The sequence below is a fragment of the Triturus cristatus genome, chromosome 4_2 (genome assembly GCF_964204655.1).
Source record: "Triturus cristatus chromosome 4_2, aTriCri1.1, whole genome shotgun sequence".
Taxonomy (NCBI): domain Eukaryota; kingdom Metazoa; phylum Chordata; class Amphibia; order Caudata; family Salamandridae; genus Triturus; species Triturus cristatus.
The window spans coordinates 674,164,818-674,187,310 of NC_140586.1; the positions used below are offsets into that span (position 1 = coordinate 674,164,818).

Consider the following 22,493-nt stretch of genomic DNA (forward strand, 5'->3'; position numbering starts at 1 on the left):
GTTCAGCAGTGGTGTGGAAATGTAACAAATAACGTGCACATGAGTCGCATTCCATAACCGTGTGATTAGCTGTTTTTGCATTTGATATAATGTTGTGCTTGAGTAAACGCTTGATTAAATATGCAGATGTATGACGTATTTGCGGATACAAATGTATGAACGAAACTGTCCGCCACATTGTAAGTTGAAGTTCAGATTCCAGTTCCATGGAGTTGGCTGGCCTGTGAGCTTTTTATAAACTCTATGTTATTTTGCCAACACGTGTCGTGTCGTCTTTTTCTTTCGTCTGGCAACACGTATATTATAATAAATAACAGAAATGTTCATACAAGATTTAGGCGATTGCCTATGCTCATAAATGAAAGTAAAAAATAATATTAGGTTATTTTTACATGAACATGAAAGAAACTTCTTTATTTTACATTTTATTTGCATCTTTGCCTACTTATTGTTGTTTTCTATGGGGGATATTGAGTTCCACTACAATCTCTCTGCCTACTGTGGCTTTCCTACTCCTTGGAATGTCATTGACTGTAGACAAACTATTAACAATAGAGTCCTCGTCACACTCCACTGGTGCTTTGTTAGACCTGTTGGCTGTACTAGATGTCTGCATTTCTTCAACTGCATTTGTCATTTGTGCAAAGCTTGTGGTTACATTGTTGCTGTGGCAAATCATCTCAACTTGCATAGTAGTGGTACGTCTGCACATGGTTGTTACTGCAGATGGCAGCCGTTATACAAAGCGGCCTGTAGCATGTAGGTGTTTTTAGTGTGCCTTTGATTGTTTGTTTGCATATGAGCTGGCATCAGACTTGGCACAGGTACTGCTCTGCTTTAGTCAAGTGGGCACACCTGATCTAAAGATTTCATGTATCTCAGACATGGCTTTCCTGTGCTCCTAATCCCTCCTACTGACTCACGCATTGCCCTAAGGTACGTGTGCTGAAACATGAGCACAGATTTCTTTAATGTATGGAACTGTGATGCAATAGTAGTGCCGAAGTGTACCTTGGGTAACATTTGATAGAGACCTTGCCTAGAGGTCCTGCCCTGTCTGCCTAATGACTGATGTGTTTCTCTGTCTCCATACACTTGTGACCTTGAATGAGTGGTACATGACTCTATAACTGTAGATCTTGAAGTTGGCATGGGAGATCTTAGCAATGCTTGTCTTGGTGGCAAAGTGGCTGCTTCTCCCTAGCGCTGAACCCGATTTCTCTGGGTAGGTGACTCCGCTAGGTGACAAAGCACATACATACATTTGATGTGTTCATTTTAAAGTTAATTCGTATCAACGTATGCAAGATCAATGTTCTAAAAAGGTCACAAGGCAAACTCTGATGCAAAATGTGTACTAAGTATTAATGATGTCCGTTCATTTAGCATTTTAAGTTATATTTATGATTTGGCATTGATGGCAAGCTGCATTCTACACTGATCACATTACCCATATTTTATAGTGTGTGATGTATATATCAATATATAATATTCCATATGGAATGTTCTTCCCCTTCTGTATATATTATACTTATTATACATCACTGTCTCATTTGTAAGGGTTCACAATTTGAATATCAATTTTAGTTTAAATATAACTATTGTGCTTTGAGCTTGAATTGACTTGTTAATTGTAGATACTCAAGTCACTGCCTCTGAATGGAAATTTCATTCTATTAATTCTTCTACTGGTGATGCAGTGGTGGCTTTCCCATCTGGTGCTTCCACTGCATGTCTCCAGGTCACAATTTACTCCTCAGTCTGGACTTTAGGTCATACGGCTGTTGCAGATTTCCTCCAATATTATGTTGCTAACCCTTGAGCATTTATGTGGCTTTGAATATGCCTCCAGATCTGTTGCTGGTTGACTCAGGGATGGTGAGTGATGCATTTCGAAAAAGTTTATCCTTGTCAGCCACACACTTGTCCACCATGATGTAAAATTCCTAGTCACTGAATTTCCCTTGCCGCTTGCTTCCCACCTTTTCCTGTGGCTCCTACCTTGATCCTTATCCTCGGTTTGGATTGTGGTCCAATGATTGTGAAGTCTGTTGTTTTCCAAGGCTCTGTTACAATGCTTCTGGCTCACTTTCCTTGAATTGTGAGGTTATCAGTCACTGCAATGCTTGTGATTTTCGACTCACAATGTGCAATTTGTGAGGCAAACCGAATCACTAATTTGACATTTGTATTTAGCAATAGAGGGCATCTAAAAATAGCTATTTCTTAAAGACAGTGTTTAGGACATAATATTTTGCAATTCTAAAATTTCTATTTTTTAATTGTGTTCTTTTCTGAATTACAAAATACAGGCTCCAATTTACTTGCTCTGGGCTGATACTTCTATACTGATGTGTATTTCATAGATTCATCTTTAGGGAATGTTTTCAACCTGCTGATCAGCTTGTGCTCCAATGACTCTCATAAGAAAGAATCAATAACTGACTTAACTCCTTGCTTCTAGGTTATGGAATGTGGTGTAGATAGGAAACCATCTTAATAATCTCATAGCTACAGCATGCACCAGTAAGTGTGTTTCTCCCAGCTTGGGTGGTTGCTTGGTAAAAACTACCGGGAAAGAGCACTATCGGGTACAGGGAAAGAGCACTATCAGGTACAGTGAAGTTGTATTTCGCAACAAGAAACCTGCACAAGTTACAAAATATATGCAAAACCAAATTACATTTGCACATAACTGTTATTATGCAAAAAAGAAATCCTAACAAAGTGACAGTGCAGCATTTTCAACAAAAACAAAACAGCAGCTTCTCTTCTCTTATCGAATTGTTTACCTGTTTTGGATGCGTTAGTACAACTGGAAGGAATCCAAGCTATCATAATTTTCAAAACTTCACATGTCCTGGTCGTTTCAAAAACACATGGTCTAGAATTTCGATATGATGAAATCTCCAAGTACATCTGCGATATGAGAACGGCAAACACATTCTACAAGTAGGTGTATCTGTCCTAAGTCTATTTTTAGGTAGTCTATGTCCCCAAGCAATATGCAACCTTTCAGACAGATATATTTTAGCCACTTGCTGAAGACATAAATCTAGGTACGCATTATAGAAATAAATCAGTTTATGTTCACCCTGTTCCTGTAGTGGAGACGGGGTTCTATGTGTGCACATTGCTATGTTAGCATAAGCGCTTTAGATGTAAAACGCCATCTTGCGACTTTTGCTGCTTTCGCACACGACACTGCAGGTAGCTGTTATTACAAGAAAAACTGCTTGCTTGCTTTTTTTTCACATAAGAACGGTCTGTTGTTCACATCCCTAGACGTGCAACGCGACCTTAGTCTGAACACTGTGTGCAGAAGCCGTCAATGTCAAATAACAATGTATGCTTTTGAATTCAGGTTGATCGGCCCACGCTCTAGACATAACACGCATGATATTTGCATCTGAAACTCGGGTGCCTTTAATATTGCATTTGCATGCATGATTCAGACACTTGGAGAAAACCTTTCCAGACACAGAGAGCAGAGCTGATCCTGTGATGTGATTCACCTAAGCTGATATTTACAGTATGGGGTTCCCCATTCAAGCCTAGAGACCTTCTATTAGCTTCATAAAACTAGTTTACTAGCAAAGGGAGGGTGGTTGTTTTCCACTATCATTTGTAATATGATTTCTCCCTTCATTATCTATGGTATTGTAACAATGCTGATGGTTTTGTTTTTAATCATTTGTCTGCTGATGTTAGCCAAAGTACTGCACCTTAGAGCACGTAACTAAAAAAAAACATTTTAAACTTTACCGTGTCTCTGATTATTCTTGTTGTGCACTGATATGAGAATAATAACGAAAAGGTGTTTCTGATTCCCACCATTCCTGAGAGTACTGTAAGTCGCTTGTTCTGGGTTGTCTAATCATTGGTAGCTTCGAGATGATACGGAGAACGAATGAGACACTGATGCTAGACGGATAGGGGTTCTGGGTACTGAGGTGAGTTTTTTGGTACACCACAATTCACTGAGGTCCTGGTTTCCTGCGCATAGTTCTGTGCATGAGCAGAATCCCTGCAACATTCTTTGCCTGCTGCCAGCAAACATTTTTACTTGCGTGTTTAGTGTTATTTTTATTTTGTCGTGTTACACAGACCAGCCCTTGCCAGAAGTGAATCGACACGCATGCTGCCCTCTGACTTCAGCATTATCATCCCACTTTCTGTAATAAATGTTTCAAAGACAACTTGAAAATACTTCATCACTAATTGGCGGGTCTTTCAAACACTATATTACAAACACATAAGATGTATTATAATAATAGCCATGTATGGAACCATTACACAAATCCCTCTCCAGAAAATTCACATCTAACCAAGGCACTACATAGCATGTGTTACTAAAACAACTACAGGGTGTGAAAATATGGCTCATACCTCAAGTTCAGACTGTGTTTGGCAGGTGTTTTGGTCTTACTGACGTCATTAAAATGACGCAGACCAAAACCCACAACTATTGCGCTAGTGCTTTGTTCCGTCACGGAATTCAAGGAGGGAAACTCTCCTCAAGTCTACTCAAGTTTATTAATGTTTGAACTGCTGGCATTTACCGAGCAGAGCCCTGGACGTACCAGAAGCCAATATGTTGCAATAAACAAGCTGTGGCAGCTATACGATGAGCTGGAATTTGCAACTGCATTGTGGGGTTTAGTGAATAATCCAATAGATGTGTGGATCACGTCCTTCACGGTTTGTCTTTCCCTCTCCTCCACTATTTGTGCAATGAAAATGGACACTTATTTGTTACTTGCTCTAATGCCATTTCCACCTTAATCATCTATAAATGACGTGAACATTAAAAGAAAACCACTAACACCATTTGCCCTCAACTTCCAGTTTAGTGTGGCTGGCAACTCTACATCTTTGTAGGACAACTTGTTTGACAGTGATCTCAGATGGATAGGACACTCCATAAGAAGAGAACAAGACTCCATCACAAGAACAGATCTCCACTGGACCCCAGAAGGCAAACAGAAGAGAGTCAGGCCAAAGAACACCAGGAGTAAAAATGTGCAAAAAGAAATGTAGAACCTGAACCACAGCACCATAGAGAAACTTGCCCAAGAGAGATAGAAGTGGAAGTATTTTGTTGCTGCCCTCCATGCCCGATTGCTTGGCAGTAAGGTGCAACATCATATTTAATTTATTACAATACTTATATGACAATAGGCAGTAAAGATGACAATTTCTATTAGTTTGGGAGTATTGATGGGAGAAACAGAAAAAAAAGTCTGTGGAAGGCGCAGACACCCATGATGCATTAGTGTGGTCTGCAGAAAGTCCATAAATACTGTGTTTTACATCACACAACCACTACCTGAGACTCTACTCAGAAACATATTTTTGCAGGATGGGACACGTATACAGACAGATACCAAGACATGTTCTTATTGTTTTAGAACTGATGATGGAGCGGAGGGTTACCAGCTAAATGATACACACTATTCACATGCTCACCTGGGCCCATAACCATTCATACTTAAGCTAGTAAGCGCCGCTCAGATCAATTTTGTATGTTAATGCCTGCAAGATAAATTTACCTCACCAATCCTCCCCACTCCTTCCCTCCGAATATCATTTCCTCTGATCAATAGACCTAGTTGTTAGCAGTTTAGGTGCAAATACCATCAAGTAAATATCTTTAAATGACCACAGACTCGAGAAGGTTTAAATGTTTATATAATAAATTTCATGTGAAACCAGAAGCATAAAGTACAGTTTGTACACCGTTTTCCTTCAAAGAAGGAAAATCAAATTATTCAGAAACTTTGAACTAAATTAGGAAATGACAGTACCTGGAAAGGAAGAAAATCAGAGAGAGCAGTACAATGACATGTTACACAGTGTTATATATTCACCTAGGATGGTGTGGAAACCAACCCCTTGGCCTAGGAGCTGGAAAGGGTCCCCTGGGACAGGTTAGGAGACCAAAGCCTTCAGGACAGGATTCAGGACAGGAAAAGGGACCTCTTCTAGATACTACGCCTGCGTCGCACCCCTCTCTGACACTATCTTCCTCCTCGATTCTTCCGCAATGTTCTCTATTATGTGCCTCCTCGATTCTTCCGTGATGTTCTCTATTTAGTTTGGTTCTAGGTTCTGTATTTCGAATCTTCTTTAGGATTTGCTCAATTCTCAGACAGCATCTCAGTCTTTCAGCATCCCTGCAGCAAGAGCGGGGTATCTAACTAACTAAACTACCTCAATTATACTCTTCTAAGGGAAACACCACCCCCAAATGTTTCAATGTTCATGAAACGCCTAATTCTGATTGGACAAGCAAGGGGAGATGATCATCACACCATGCTAAGTTTAATACTTTTCTTTAAGCTTATGGTCAATGTTTCCACCCCTTAATTTTCATTTCCATGCTTTATTTCTCACCCGTATTCACAAGTTAATCAATACAATGTATACAATTTAATATTCAGCTTCCTCCAGTTCAGTGTAAAACAGTTAGGTTCCCAGGACAATGCAACATTTGCGGCCTTGGCTGTGGTTCAAGAGATTCATCATGGTTCCGTGCGGGTGACAACTGCGCAAGTGCAGTCATCACGTGGGCTGTGGATTTCAGTCACCCTCAGAGGCCCAAATACGAACGAATAGTAAAGTCAGAAAGAGACGTTAGAAATCAAAATAAAATAGTTTCACTGTATACCATCTATGTCTACTGTAATCCCATTTACTTATAAAAATCTTTCGCATTAGCATTTTAGTAAAACTTACATAGTTTAGTTTCAGCAAAGCATGCGCATTGTCATGTGGGTTTCAAGCAGCCATAGTGGAAGCAACTTTGCAGCTGCAAAGATTTTCCCTCCAAGCGATAGAACGTCATACTACGTAGATGCAGTAGACGCATGCGCAATGTAGAATCCCACGTTTAGCAGCCATCTTTAGTGTCACTCTGGTTACTTGTTAGTATGACACATAGGCAAGTTTCCCTTAGATTTGTGTGTACGAACATGTAGTGCAAATTAGTATTTACAAACACAATTATCACGGGGTTACAAGTTATTTGAGAGGATTGCATCTGAGCAAGTCTCTTTTTATATGAGTCTTTGCTCTATCACCTAGAAGAATTTGATAGATACACCTGTAAACATATGAAGACCAGGGTTCTTTTTCTGCTTTTCACACAGGATGTCCAAGAGACATCATCAAAAACATTATTAAAACAAGCATTTGCAAATTAAATAGGTCTGGATTGCATTTTGAGGCTTGATTAAAATACTTTTGGAAAGCCTACTGTAGTGAACAAACAACACCAAAGCAATTGCTTTCCATATACAGTCCACCTATGAGATGAAGAATTTAATGTGTGATGATTCAGTGTACTTTTGAAGTGTAAAATATGGCGGAAGTGTTTGTTCCAATAACTGGAATTCCTGCTTGCATTGTTCAAATTATTATATATTTCCACCCTGGAACACGCCGCTCAGTGTTCTACATTCATCCTTAACCCATTCTGGAAAGACCGTAGAGGCCATTCCTAAGGTGAAATTAGCGTTCTGAGAATTTGGGGTGTTCGGTGATGGAAATGTGATGCCTCCCTTGTTATTTTCCACTTAGTCCTAAATATCTAAGACTGCTTTGGTGGAGGTGGAAATATGTGCATTCCTAGCTCTCTGGAGTTGTGAGAGCCAGGCCAAGTTCCTAATGGGCCAGGGAGCCACTGTTTGGTCAATATGAAACCAAGATTTTCCAGTCTCCCTCACCAGTCACTCAGAGATAAAGCTCAGAAGTGCAGTCTTGGTGTAATCTAAGAGACTGGCAAAGACAAGGTCCAATCTATCACTCGGAAGCATACGGAATTTAATGCAGGTACAAGGCTTTTTCCATCCCTATATAAATGTTTTTAACCTATTCTATCAATGTCTGCCTTTGAATGGGGGTGTGATGGTATTGAAATAAGTAGAGTATGCTGGGTACAACACTCATTTGTATTACATTGATGCACTGTAAACATGAGAGGTAAAGAGGGCACCATCGTCTCAAATTTTCAAATATGTTTTTCTGATATTCGGACCAATTACCCCGGGTCCATTCATCCACATAATGGTTAAGACCCAGATGGAGCGCTTGTTCCATTGGAAGAGGACTAGTGCCTGGATCTGAGAATTAACCTAACTAAGTGTTGTAAGGTTAAAGACACAGCATTTCTCTTTGGTTAACCTTAAAATAACAGACCTGTTCAAAGCTATCAAATAGTTTTATCATCATGGGTCTTTTAGCATGAGTAGTAGATCATGTCGAATATATTCACACTGTGGTGGAGCTGGTGTGGTTGTCTGATTCCCCTTGCAAGTGAAACAGAGCGAGAGTACTGGCCATTTCTCTAATCACTGCTGTGGGGGGTGTATGTATGGCCATGATCTTGTTTTTTCATTATGGGACTCAGTTGAGCAAGAGTGGCATTCAGAAAAGTCCAGCTAAACTGGTCAAACACCTTCTCAGTATATAGGGATTACAGCTAGGGCCGGGAAACCACGTTTATTCACTTTCTTAACTAGGTGTGCTAGTCTCCTAACATAGTCTCACCTTGGCGGTCCTTGGTAAAGCCAACTTGCTCAGGCTCCATTTCTTGTTAAAATCTTTGCGTCCGTGTTAAGAAGGGCAATAGGCCTGAAGGAAGTGCAGCCGGTCAGGTCTTTGCCTGATTTGTGTATAAGGGTGACTTCGGCTTCGCATATGTTTGGAGTGAGGTTTGAATCCTGGATAAAGGAAACAAGTCAGTCATATGTTCTCGTGAGAGGGGGAAAATCTTTCTTTAAAATTCCACTGGGAACCTGACAGGGCCTTGAACCTTCCCAAAAGGCATAGATTTCAACGTTTGGATCGCTTACCCAGGGTATATGCTGCCTCAAGTACTTCTCTATGAGGGTGCAAAATAGGGGTCCTGTTGTCTCAAGGTGTGCCTGCATATACTCTTTTTGCTTATATCCTTGGCTACAGAGTGAGCAATAGAACTTATAAAAAGAGTCCTGTTTCTCCTTTTCTATTACCACCCAGGGCTCAGTTTGTGTGATTGTTTTGGAGATATGTCACTTCATCCTCTGCAATCTTATTTTATGCTCAAGTAGAGAACCAGCTTTGTCTCCTTTATCATAGAAGTACTGTTCCAGGGACCTTTCCACCTGATTTACTCTATGGGGCCGATTCACAGAACTAACTTAAGACAAAATCCTAAACTTACTACTTTTGGTATTCACAGAAGTTAGGATTTTGTCTTAAGTTTGTCTTAAGACAAACTTAAGACAGACTTAAGACAGTCTTAAGACAGACTTAAGACAGTCTTAAGACAGACTTAAGACAAACTTAAGACAAAATCCTAACTTAAGTCTGTTTTAAGTCTGTCTTAAGTCTGTCTTAAGTCTGTCTTAAGTCTGTCTTAAGTTTGTCTTAAGACAAACTTAAGACAAAATCCTAACTTCTGTGAATACCAAAAGTAGTAAGTTTAGGATTTTGTCTTAAGTTAGTTCTGTGAATCGGGCCCAGTGTGTTCAGAGTTGCCCTATTATGCTAGCCAACTGTCATAATATTTTTTTTTTAGAAGGGTTCTGTTTATCCTGTTTTTCAGGGTTTTTAATGTAAGCAGCAGGTTTTGTTCAAGAAGGTGATTCTTGTGTGGTCTATTTATTTCATTAGTAATAAGAATGTCCCTAATAGTAGCAATAAAAGTATGAGGAAGTGTTGCAATGTGTACTAAGAGAAAAGTAATCTTTGATTCCTGTCTTAATTGTGGCTCTATTTACTGGGTTTCAGGTTTCATACACCAGCATGACTGTTGCTGGGGTGATTGAGACTCGCCTCACAAAATGAGTTCCACATGGGCATGGTCTGAAATGGAGATGTTCAATAGCAGGGCAGAATGTAATAAGCAGAGCAGCAGGGAGTGACTGATGAAAACATAATAAATGCGGGAATATGATGAGTGGACCTGTGAGTAGTAGGAATAATTTCTAACATCAGGATGTAGGTTTCACGAAGCATCCACCAAACCATGGTCACCCATTTACTTTTTGCAGGAAGCTGACATGGCTCCGGTCCCAGAGTATGTATTATGGTTTCTGTCCCAGTTGGAGTCCTAAACTAGATTAAAATCCACACGCTGTACTATATTTCCATGGGCAAAGTGCAGTTAATCTCTGATTAAGTTGCTAAGGAAAGGATCCTGTCCTGAATTTGTCATGGTCAGTGTTGCTCACCTGCATTGGACTTGCATTTTCAAATATCTCCCTTACTTGTCCACACTTATTACCTTGAGATTCTGATCCATGTAAAATCTGCAGAGTATGGCCATCCAGCTGTTTTGCTTTTGGATACCTAGCAATGATGTGGGTATCTGGGGTGACACATGCAAAGTCAGTCTTTTGGGAGTAAGTGGATTTCCGTCAGGAAAATTATGTTGGGGTCCTCGTGCAGGATATCACACCATATAAGACTTTCTTTGTTAGGGGAGTTAAAACCTTGCATGTTTATTTAGGGGAGTTTAAGTGGAAATGCAGCCCCATTCATTGATAAGCACTAGGTGTTGGAGAAGTGTTAGAGTGATGGGTTATAGTAAATGACAGGTGGCCTCCCCATCATCCCATCTTCCCTCCCTCTCCCAATTAAAGGAGAAAAAAACAGTACACAACAGAAGACACAGGGCAAAATCAAACATTCCCATCTATTGTAGGTGGTTGAACCTTCACCATGTTCCCTCCAGGCAAGAGACGGAAATACTGGGGGTGGGGAGGATCTGCCTGGTGCATTGGTGAATGCAAGGCAGGTTGAAATTGTATGTGGTCAATGTGATGCAGTAGTTCCCTCACCTCATTTAGGTTTGCTCCTAGTCCCAGAATTGAAAGAAATTCTACCCAAGGTGTATGTAGTGCAAATATGCATTCGCTAATCAGATCTTTTGTGCACTGCGGCGATTCTCTATTCATGTTTTTTAGCTGAGAGATTATGTCTGCTTTTGTTCTTCAGAAGATCTTTCTGGTCCTCCTCCAAGGCAAGATTGGTGAGGTACTGTCTGCATTCAGGACAGTGATTGGGGTGACCTGTAGGTGGTTTCTAGAAGGCATCAGAATGGTCAGTTTCCAGAGGGAGTCGTAAGAGTGCTCTTCCTGCAGAGAGGGATCTTAGAAATCACTACTACCCTTTCCATTGGAACATGAGGCTGAAGGGGTGACCACACTGATAACTAATTTTCTGGTCTACTAGGAAGTCTGTGATAGATCTAAGGTTTGTATGGCTTTTGAGAGTTAAGAGTTAAGAGTGAAAAGTCTTGGAATAATTGAATCTTAGCAGCTCAACAGTTAAGTTTAGACTTCCCTCTAGCAACTCCCACAATGGCCTCCATATCCTCAAAAAATTTACTTGTATAACAATATCTGGAGCATTGTCCAAACTAACTGAATTGGAAATTATTCTGTGGGTGCGATCCAGCCTAAGGGGTAGCGCCTTGCCCTCACCTCTGATTGCCTTGAGGAGTTCTCTGGTAAAGCTCATGATGTCTTCCCCTTCTGCGTCTCCATGTATGCCTCAAATGTGTACGTTATTACACTTGCTTTTTTTCTCCAAGTCATTTTGCTTTGTTTGTAGCTTTATATTTTGTTCCTCCAGGGCCTGAACTCTACACCACAGCATCTCCTGATCTTCGGTCCAGGCGTCTGTAGTTCAATTGAGAAAATCTACTCTAGTACCAAGATCGGACAGCTCCTTCTGGATTTCTTGTATGCAAGCCTTCTAGTCCAATTTTAGAGATACAATCTCAGTACATAATTCACTTAGGAAATGTTCCATATACTCTTGTGACACAGGGATTCCCGTTGTCCCTTCACTCCTCTGTGGGAATCACATTCTCATTGTGTTTTATTTCTTGATGTGGACTGTTCTAACATCTCTGCTATCGAACTTTCCCAACTAGGTTTTGCCCCTCAGCATTGTGGGTAACGGAAAAATACATTGCTTGTGTGAGAAGAGTGGGGCAGAGTGGACAAAGGGGTCCTAGCTTATCAGATGGTGTAGGGTGGTATGAAAAGAGTCTATGTGCCATTCCTTCTTGGCCCCTTGTGGGGGGATGCTTTAGGGGTGCCTGGTGTGGAGCGGAGCGAACATATTTGCACCCATTGGAGACCTTTAGTGCCGGGAATGGTGTTGTAAGACAACAGCTACCCTAACTCTACCATATGTGATTCTTACCTGGTTCCAAGTCCAGCAGCCGTCCTGCCACCACCTTCCCGGAGAGCTGGAAATACGCCGAGATCAACGCCCTACTCAGGAAACCCAAGGCAGACCCAACGGACCTCAAGAACTTCCGGCCCATCTCTCTGCTTCCGTTCCCGGCAAAATTCATCGAGAAGATCGTCAACAGACAACTGACCCGCTTCCTCGAAGAGAACAACACCCTGGATTCGTCCCAATCCGGATTCCGCAGCAACCACAGCACTGAAACCGCCCTCATCGCAGCCACCGATGACATCAGGACCCTGCTGGACAACGGCAAAACCGTGGCCCTCATCCTCCTAGACCTCTCTGCCACCACACCCTACGCACACGCCTCCACAACACGGGGATCCATGACAAAGCCCTGGACTGGATCACCACCTTCCTCACTGACAGAATCCAGAGAGTCCGCCTCCCTCCATTCCGATCCGAAGCCACCAAGATCACCTGCGGCGTACCCCAAGGATCATCCCTGAGCCTGACCATTTTCAACGTCTACATGTCACCGCTCGCCAACATCGTCCGATCGCACAACCTCAACATCATCTCATACGCCAATAACACCCAGCTGATCCTCTCCCTCACCAAGGACCCTGCCACCGCCAAGACCAACTTCCACGAAGGAATGAAGGCCGTCACCGAATGGACGACGAACAGCTGCCTGAAGCTGAACTCGGACAAGACAGAGGTCCTCATCCTCGGCCCCACCCCCTCCACCTGGAATGATTCCTGGTGGCCGGCCTCGCTAGGAGCTGCACCGACACCCACTGACCACGCACGCAACTTGGGGTTCATCCTGGACTCATCACTGTCAATGACCCAGCAAGTCAACCCCGTCTCATCCTCCTGCTTCAACACCCTCTGCATGCTTTGCAAGATCTACAGATGGATCTCCACCGAAACCAGAAGGCCAGTCACCCAGGCCCTCGTCACCAGCAGGCTAGACTACGGCAATGCCCTCTACGCGGAAATCACGGCCAAATTCCAGAAAAGACTTCAATGCATACATCCGCACGCCTCATCGTCGACATCCCACACCAGAGCCACATCACTGCCCACCTGAGAGACCTGCACTGGCTCCCCGTCAACAAGAGTATCATCTTCAAACTCCTCACCCACGCTCACAAAGTACTCCACGACACCGGACCAACATACCTCAACAAACGACTCACCTTCTACACTCCCAACCGTCAGCTTCGCTCCGCTGACCTCTCCCTCGCCACCATCCCACGCATCCACCGAACTACCTCAGGTGGCAGATCTTTCTTCCACCTCGCCGCCAAGACATGGAACACCCTCCCCATCCACCTGCGACAGACCCACGACCTGCTGACCTTCAGGAGACTTCTCAAGACCTGGCTGTTCGAACAGTAGCAGTTTCCCCCCCCCCCCCACCTTAGCGCCTTGAGACCCTCGCGGGTGAGTAGTGCGCTCTACAACTGTTGATTGATTGACTGATTGAATAGAGCAAACAAGCTTGGAAATGGGTAAAAGGTGCAATGAAAGAATATTACAAAAACCTTTCAAGAAATCAATAAATATTGTTTAGGTGAGCCCTACAACTTACTTCTCTCACTCTTCTGAGAAACATAATATTCACCCTTATTAAATACATGTAAGTAATAATACTGCGGCCAGTAATATCGTGCTGCAATTACATTGTGACCTGAAGAATATCGACTATCAAGATATCGCCAAGGCAAGCATGTTGCAAAATATATTTGTATATCCATTTAAATTCACATTTATGCACTCACACTAACATGAGGCCCAGAACTCCAAAGGGCTTCCTATCTGACCTTGCCTGGACAAGCTTCCAAATGCAAAAACAACAATTGATGGACAGAATGCAGAACAATGTCATACATTCACCCCAGTACAGAGATCTGGGCCTAAATCCATCGTTTTTTTTGCTCACCATGCCATTCCAGTTTGAACCCAGCCATATGCAAATCAGTCTTGACCCTGTGCCCCATGGGAACAGTCCAGCCCGAACTGCCAAGCCAGGTCCTCCCTGGACTGGAAACAAGCATCCTAGGACCGGTTTCGGGCTTTCAGCCCTCGTCAGCCAGGATAGCTTGATTCCAGTGGCATGGAGAGCAAGGGACTCACGTCTGAGCATACCCTTCCCACTCGGGGTGACAAATGCAAAAACAACAATTGATGGACAGAATGCAGAACAATGTCATACATTCACCCCAGTACAGAGATCTGGGCCTAAATCCATCGTTTTTTTTGCTCACCATGCCATTCCAGTTTGAACCCAGCCATATGCAAATCAGTCTTGACCCTGTGCCCCATGGGAACAGTCCAGCCCGAACTGCCAAGCCAGGTCCTCCCTGGACTGGAAACAAGCATCCTAGGACCGGTTTCGGGCTTTCAGCCCTCGTCAGCCAGGATAGCTTGATTCCAGTGGCATGGAGAGCAAGGGACTCACGTCTGAGCATACCCTTCTCTGGGGTGGCAGAGTGGGCTAAAGAACGGTGATGGATCAAACCCGGATCTGTTGACTGGGTGTGAGTGTTTGATTGGTTCTGATGCTCCGTCCATCACCACCCCTTTTTGTACCGCTTTGTTCGCCATAAGTTGGCAGGGTATGCTCAGACGTGAGTCCCTTGCTCACTTTGCCACTGGATTCAAGCAAGCCTGGCTGAAGACGGCTGAAATGCCAGAAACCGGTCCTAGGAAGCTTGTTTCCGGTCCAGGGAAGGCATGGCTTGGCAGTTCGGGCTGGACTGTTCCCATGAGGCACAGGGTCAGACTGATTTGCATATGGCCCTGCCTGAACTGGGGGGGCAGAGTGGGCTAAAGAACGGTGATGGATCAAACCCGGATCTGTTGACTGGGTGTGAGTGTTTGATTGGTTCTGATGCTCCGTCCATCACCACCCCTTTTTGTACCGCTTTGTTCGCCATAAGTTGGCAGGGTATGCTCAGACGTGAGTCCCTTGCTCACTTTGCCACTGGATTCAAGCAAGCCTGGCTGAAGACGGCTGAAATGCCAGAAACCGGTCCTAGGAAGCTTGTTTCCGGTCCAGGGAAGGCATGGCTTGGCAGTTCGGGCTGGACTGTTCCCATGAGGCACAGGGTCAGACTGATTTGCATATGGCCATGCCTGAACTGGGGTGGCAGAGTGGGCTAAAGAACGGTGATGGATCAAACCCGGATCTGTTGACTGGGTGTGAGTGTTTGATTGGTTCTGATGCTCCGTCCATCACCACCCCTTTTTGTACCGCTTTTTTCGCCATAAGTTGGCAGGGTATGCTCAGACGTGAGTCCCTTGCTCACTTTGCCACTGGATTCAAGCAAGCCTGGCTGAAGACGGCTGAAATGCCAGAAACCGGTCCTAGGAAGCTTGTTTCCGGTCCAGGGAAGGCATGGCTTGGCAGTTCGGGCTGGACTGTTCCCATGAGGCACAGGGTCAGACTGATTTGCATATGGCCATGCCTGAACTGGGGTGGCAGAGTGGGCTAAAGAACGGTGATGGATCAAACCCGGATCTGTTGACTGGGTGTGAGTGTTTGATTGGTTCTGATGCTCCGTCCATCACCACCCCTTTTTGTACCGCTTTGTTCGCCATAAGTTGGCAGGGTATGCTCAGACGTGAGTCCCTTGCTCACTTTGCCACTGGATTCAAGCAAGCCTGGCTGAAGACGGCTGAAATGCCAGAAACCGGTCCTAGGAAGCTTGTTTCCGGTCCAGGGAAGGCATGGCTTGGCAGTTCGGGCTGGACTGTTCCCATGAGGCACAGGGTCAGACTGATTTGCATATGGCCATGCCTGAACTGGGGTGGCAGAGTGGGCTAAAGAACGGTGATGGATCAAACCCGGATCTGTTGACTGGGTGTGAGTGTTTGATTGGTTCTGATGCTCCGTCCATCACCACCCCTTTTTGTACCGCTTTGTTCGCCTTAAGTTGGCAGGGTATGCTCAGACGTGAGTCCCTTGCTCACTTTGCCACTGGATTCAAGCAAGCCTGGCTGAAGACGGCTGAAATGCCAGAAACCGGTCCTAGGAAGCTTGTTTCCGGTCCAGGGAAGGCATGGCTTGGCAGTTCGGGCTGGACTGTTCCCATGAGGCACAGGGTCAGACTGATTTGCATATGGCCATGCCTGAACTGGGGTGGCAGAGTGGGCTAAAGAACGGTGATGGATCAAACCCGGATCTGTTGACTGGGTGTGAGTGTTTGATTGGTTCTGATGCTCCGTCCATCACCACCCCTTTTTGTACCGCTTTGGACAAGCTTCCAGCAGCTATTCTGAATCAGCCTTAGAGGTCACTTTCCTTGTTCTGAAGTCATCATAAAGTTCCTTATCTGGTTGTGCAAGTTGCTTACACAGTGCCGAGCTAGCCTTTCTGGTCTGCCCATATCTAGCCATTTATAATTGGCATGTTACACATCCCTGTTAGCCATATTTGGCTTGGTGCCTTATTCTAGTTCCGCTGACACGGCATTACTAAATGTATATAGCACCCAGAAACCTGCCACTCTGGGTAGAAGCGGTCTGAGAGCCCCTAAGGCAGGAGACCTGACTTCTTCCTTGCTAATTAGCAATGATGCATGCTTTTGGTACCAATACATACATTTCACTTTGTTTCTGAGCAAACCTGCTATGTCTGGTGAGTTTCTTTCATTTGCTCCTGGGAGGGTGCCAGTATTTCCCCATCAAAGCATACATATGGGATTATAGATTTACAATTCTTAAACCCACATCTACCAATCTTGATGAAAAGTTGATTTTGTGCTGTCAGTGTAGGTGTAGGTCAATACAAAAAAATCGATATTTTGGTAGAACATTTTATCTAACATATTCATAGCAGACATGCTGTTTTTAGTGACACATGAAGAGAGCTCAGGAAGCCAGCTGGACTACCTAACCTCAAGTTATGTGAGGACAAACATGGTGTCTGCGTAATGAAATCCTTAGTGGCTTTGGGACACAGTACCAAGTGCAAAAGCGTGCATTCAAATGTTTTTAGGGCACGGCATTTTATTACGCCACACGGTTTTGGCAAACCACGTAAAGGAGCTCTGTGGAGCAGCAGTATTTGGTTTTCCAAACGCAAAGTTTTTTGAACCGCCTGTGAAAACAAAACTCGCTAACTTGCCTCTTCCCACATCCTCTGCCCTGCTTACCAGTGATGTCTGCGTGCATCTGCACAAAGAGCGGGTTCTTGCTCAGCCCGCCACAGACGAACAGGGTGTTGATGCGATGGCCTGCAGTCTGCATTGTGTCCAGAATGTGCCGTGTCCCCAACTGAAAAGCAACCAAAGACAAGACAGTCAGCGTAGCAGATACATTTCAAGTATTTTTAGCAATTATCGGCCTAGTTTTTTTGTTGTTGCACTTTTATATATCGTGAACTCGACCCGAATGTATTGGAGCGCTTTACATGAGCACCAGCTATGTTACACAAGGATACATTCATTTTTTGGTAGGCACTGGTAGATGACGCGTTATTGAACCGACTCGGAGACTGGATCTGGCTCCCCAGCTCCAAAGCCGACAGCTCAGACCATTACACCACATCCTCTCCTCGGGTTCGGTAAAGCAATGTCTGAGTGCTAGAGGCTCCAGCGCATCAAGGGCTGTAAAGCATGAAAATGAAAGGACAATGGATTGTAAGGTAAACAGTTATAAGAGGGAAGTTTTTAAACTGTCCCAGAACTCATCCATCATTTACCATGAACTGCTGCAGGAGGGCCTAGATCCGGGGTATAATGTCACCTCGGCAATCTATTAAACTAAACAACTTTCCAGCTGAAGCTTTCTGTCAAAATACACAATCCAGAGATGACTCTGTGTGTTCTATGCTAGCGAAACACGGTACAAAGCAAAGTTATTCTAGTTCTCAGAATAAGCCCAACCCTTTCTACAGGCCCAGGGCCAGCTTTGGCGCTGGTGGCGCTCAGGCGACAATCATTTTTGGCACACCCATACCCCGTGACGCCTCCCTGGATTCTCTCACTACCACCGTGCAAAAGTGTCCCTCATCTCTCTAATCATAAGTTATTGCTAAACACAGCGCAACATCCCCAGATCACCCCCCCCCCCTCCACAGTTCAGCGCCCAGTGCGACCGCACAGGTTGTACTGCCCTACAGCCGGCCCTTTAATTAGAGCAAGAGTTCCAATATGTGCCAAAAAGGCTCACCGGACACCAAGCCTTATGCATTCCCGACGGGAATAGTGCATCTGGCACCTGTCGGTACCACAGGGATGCCTCTGCTTGCAGACAGGGAGCACAATGACAGCTGTTTGTTTTTGCTTAGCGAGCAGAGTGTGACGACAGTAGAAGGCAGTAGGCAAAAAGTGTCAAATGCATGCCCTTCAAATTACAAGCTCTCAGATAGAATCCTCAAACTATCTGTCTTAAGGGAATAACAAAAAAACGTTCATATACATTCTTTATTGAAGTGTATGTTTGAAATTGTATTTGTCAGGCGTCAGTATGTGACAAATCACTTTAACCTCTTCAGGGCTACTGACAAGACCTCCATGTGAAGAGTGCTCACAGCTTCCCAGCAGTACGAGGCTGCCCCCCCCCATGAAGATCACTTTGCATGGCATGCTGATGTAATTAATTTGAAAGTGAAAGTAAAATGAGCCGGCGCACTTGCATTGGTGCTCTCGGTATATCTTCACCGATTTTGATATTAGGACTATTGTTGGAAAAAAGAGAATCTCCAATGATATCTCCCACTATGGGATCCGTGCTCGGGGACCACACAGGAGTGCTAACCTTTTTAAAGTGTTAGGAACATCGAATTCCTTGGTTTTGCCATCTATAGTAACAAACATCACTGCGCATGCCACATTCTCAATTGCACCGTTTCTTTGTACCTCAGGGCAGGCAGCACTGCTCTGAGAATTTTCCCTTCCTTGCTGATGCCAACCTTCCCCATAAGGTCACTCTGACTTTTCAATCTGCCGTGACGCCCTTTTCTGTGGCCAGTTTGAAAGAAAACTTCCTATTTACCCCTCAGTCTTTTCCTCTAACACAGGGCATATGTCTATGAACTTTTGCCTTCATACTGTCTTAAACCATATAATTGCCTTCATTGTTCACGCTGTCCTGAACATCCTCCACATTGGTATAAATCATGTGTTGTTCACAAAATCGCTTTGCTAGGCGCCAACATCTTTTTTGTGGGCTCTCCAATGTGCTGAGCAGAAACATTCCAGCCTTCATCTCTGAAAATGTCCTCCTTCTTCTATTTTCTCGTTCCTTAGTAACTCCTGCCACAGCCCCAATCTCCTTTTGGCCATGCATCCCAAGAAGCCAATCAGGAATGGGTGTGGAGCTGCTCTTGAGACTCTTTGTTATGCCTCTAGTTAAATGTTCTCTATTTTCACCCTATGTTTTCACACTGCACAGTCACGCGAGCTCCAAGAGCCGTGGTCTACTTTTTATTTTGGTTCTTGGCGTAGTGCATCAAAACCCTGGGCACAGGATGTCAGAAAGCTCTACGGAGAATGATAAAGTAAGGCAGGGAACAAGCAAAGATTGGTGACTATGGCCATTTGGCCAGATTGGCCGTGCGGATAGTCTTGATTACGCTTATTATTGAAATTGACAAGAGAATGTCATGTCATGTTAGGTTTTTTCTTCTTGTGACTCACAACGCAGCTGCAAAGCGCCAGAGTAGTTGCAGATGTATTTAATTGTGGATGGCAATTCTTTGCTACTGTAAAAGCATGTCAGAAGAACCGGACAGGACCACTGAAATCACAGCATTGCTTCACTAGGACTGTTCACCTCTATAAGGACATCTATGTCTCTGCAGACACGAGCACGAAGGTTTCCAGTGTAAATACCTCACCATCCCAGATGTTCCTGTCAAGGAAAATGTTTTCAAATACTGAAAAGTGTAGCCTACCGCAGGATATTTTCCATTTTCAGATAAATATCTTGTTTTCAGAAGTTACAGGCTTACGAATGTAAGAAACATTTTAAGATCTTAATAAAGAATGTACTGTTTAAGGACATTCATACAAGTACCTTGCTAGACAAAATAGCCTCTTTTGGGATTGCCGCTTAGAACACTTCAGTTACTATATGAAATGCTAATTTAGGTAGAATGAGAATCATTAAAATTCATACATTTCAAATGCAATTATGTGTGAAAAGTTGCATATTTCCATGAGCAGTTACACCCCAGAACCAGACTTTATCATCTATCAAATGGGAATACACGACATGTACCTGACATTTCTAGCTTCCATGGTCACTGACTGGACATCCAAGTGTGAATCCAAGTACACTTACTCCATAATATGTGCACCCCGCTCTGGGCCCTAGTCAACCCATAACAACCTTTACATGAGTCTAAGTACTCAACTCCAGCGAACACTTGTCAAAATATGATTTTAATATATGCAAAATGTATATAAACTGCATGTCAAATGAAAAAGATCTTACTTCTGCAGTTGTGAAATAATTGTAGGGTGTAAGATAAAGTACAAAGCAGGAAGTGGTACAGTGGAGAAGTCCAACCTCCATGTCAAGTGATATCCGTAGTAGAAGGTGCTCGTCGGGAGGATGAAGCAATAGTCACTGGTTCTTCTTCCTAATCAGAGCCTTGTGGTTGGATGGACTGTCCCCACTTGGTAACAGGTTTACTCCCACAAGTGAAGGAATGGATTGCTCTTCTTGGGATATGCAACAAGAGCAAAAGGAGACACCTTTCTTCTGTGCCTAGTCCCTCTACTCTACAAGTATCATATTTCTGAATCCTACAATGTCTAGATGTAATTCTGTTGTCTTTAGTTCAGGTTGGGCTTTGGTGCTTGAAGTGCAGTGAAGTCCTCCTGAATAGGGATGGCCTTGACAGGGCTCTGCTTTGCTGCCTCCAAACCACTCTGCTTCTCCCAAATGAATTGATGCCTTGAGACGGCTCAGTGTCTAGTTGACAATTTCCGATTGCCTTTATTCTCATGGGTCATGCTGGACAGTGTTGCAAACTCAGTTGCTTGATCTTTCCTTTTCGAGGCATGCGTGAGAGCTGTTTTGAGTGGACATGGAGGTGATTCATCTGGTCTTGAAGTGTATGCAGTCTTCGAGGGAGATTCAGTGAAACTTCTTAAGTATTGAGGTTATGTTGCTGAACTTCCTAAGACACCTTATAAGACATGCTGCACTATAAATAATGCTCTTCTGGAATGACAGAGTGGTCATGGGGAGACCAATGAGTATGAATGGTTTCTCTATCTAAGTGGGAGAAGACCAGTTATTTAATGGAGAGGTCAGTGTTGAGGGTGAATTCAAGTGAATTTACTTTCGCTGTCTGCTGGCATTTGAAGCTGTCAGGGTTAACGTTGGAAAACGAAGTATAACTCTGTGGCTGTTTTTGGAAGGGAGAAAACAGGAAAAATTCATTCTTTGATGGTTTGAGCTCAAGGAACGTGTTTGACATACAATTTTGGAATGGTAGTTGGAGGTAGAGTTGTGTTTCATCAGCATATTGATGACTCTTGATAATGCTGAGTATGGATTCAAGGAGTTCCGTATAGAAACTGAAGATGGAGGCGAGGGATTCCTAGGGAATTTTGCATCTGACGGAGTTTATGGGAACTAAAAGTTACCATCTGTATGAGTTGGTGGTAGTTGGTGAAGTCAGAGGTGATCTTTTGCATGGGTGTGTACGAGAAACCCATATGTGATTCTAGAGTGATTGGTGGTTGACTCAATCAAACTCTGCAGAGATCATGATTTAGAGGAAAGGGGGATTTTTGTCACTGATGAGGAGGGTGTCATGGAATGCTATAAGAGTGGCTGTCTCTGTGCTGCAGTGTAGTCTGAAACCACACTGGAAATATTATAGGAGGATCTTCACATCTGCTACTGATGTTGACTGGGGACTGTTTTCTCTATGATGGCCCACCGATTTTTTAATGAAAGATAGATGGCGAAAATTGGCTGGGTTCAAGGAAGATTTCTTCAGGCTGGGGGAAAATATGTCCTGTAATTAGAACGTACAGTGGCAGAGGGGTACCTTGACAATGTTGAGATATGGTCAGAGGACATCTCCCCGTAGAGACTTAATGATGGATGGACATAGAAAATCACTTTCATTGAGTTGAGGATGTCAGTAAATATGTCTAGTGAAAGACTACTTGACTGGAAGGTCCCGGCATAGATTGATGCTGTGCCTGAGAGATCTTAACAGAGCTTTCCTTTTGTTGGTTGCTTTACTGATGGTAGACTAGTCGATGGTGGCTTTGGATCTGGTAATGGGTGGGTGAGTCTGTCAGATGCATTGATATTTC

General features: G+C 43.7%; 1 protein-coding gene across 2 annotated transcripts in view; it reads right to left on the reverse strand.

Annotated features, from left to right (window-relative positions):
- FGGY (FGGY carbohydrate kinase domain containing) overlaps positions 1 to 22,493 on the reverse strand; it is a 2,161,252-nt gene that overhangs the window by 497,848 nt on the left and 1,640,911 nt on the right. For both annotated transcript variants that reach the window (XM_085602490.1, XM_085602489.1), the window contains one exon: positions 17,361 to 17,481. In XM_085602490.1, the coding sequence (XP_085458616.1) occupies positions 17,361 to 17,481 (121 nt within the window). The remainder of the gene's footprint in view (positions 1 to 17,360; positions 17,482 to 22,493) is intronic.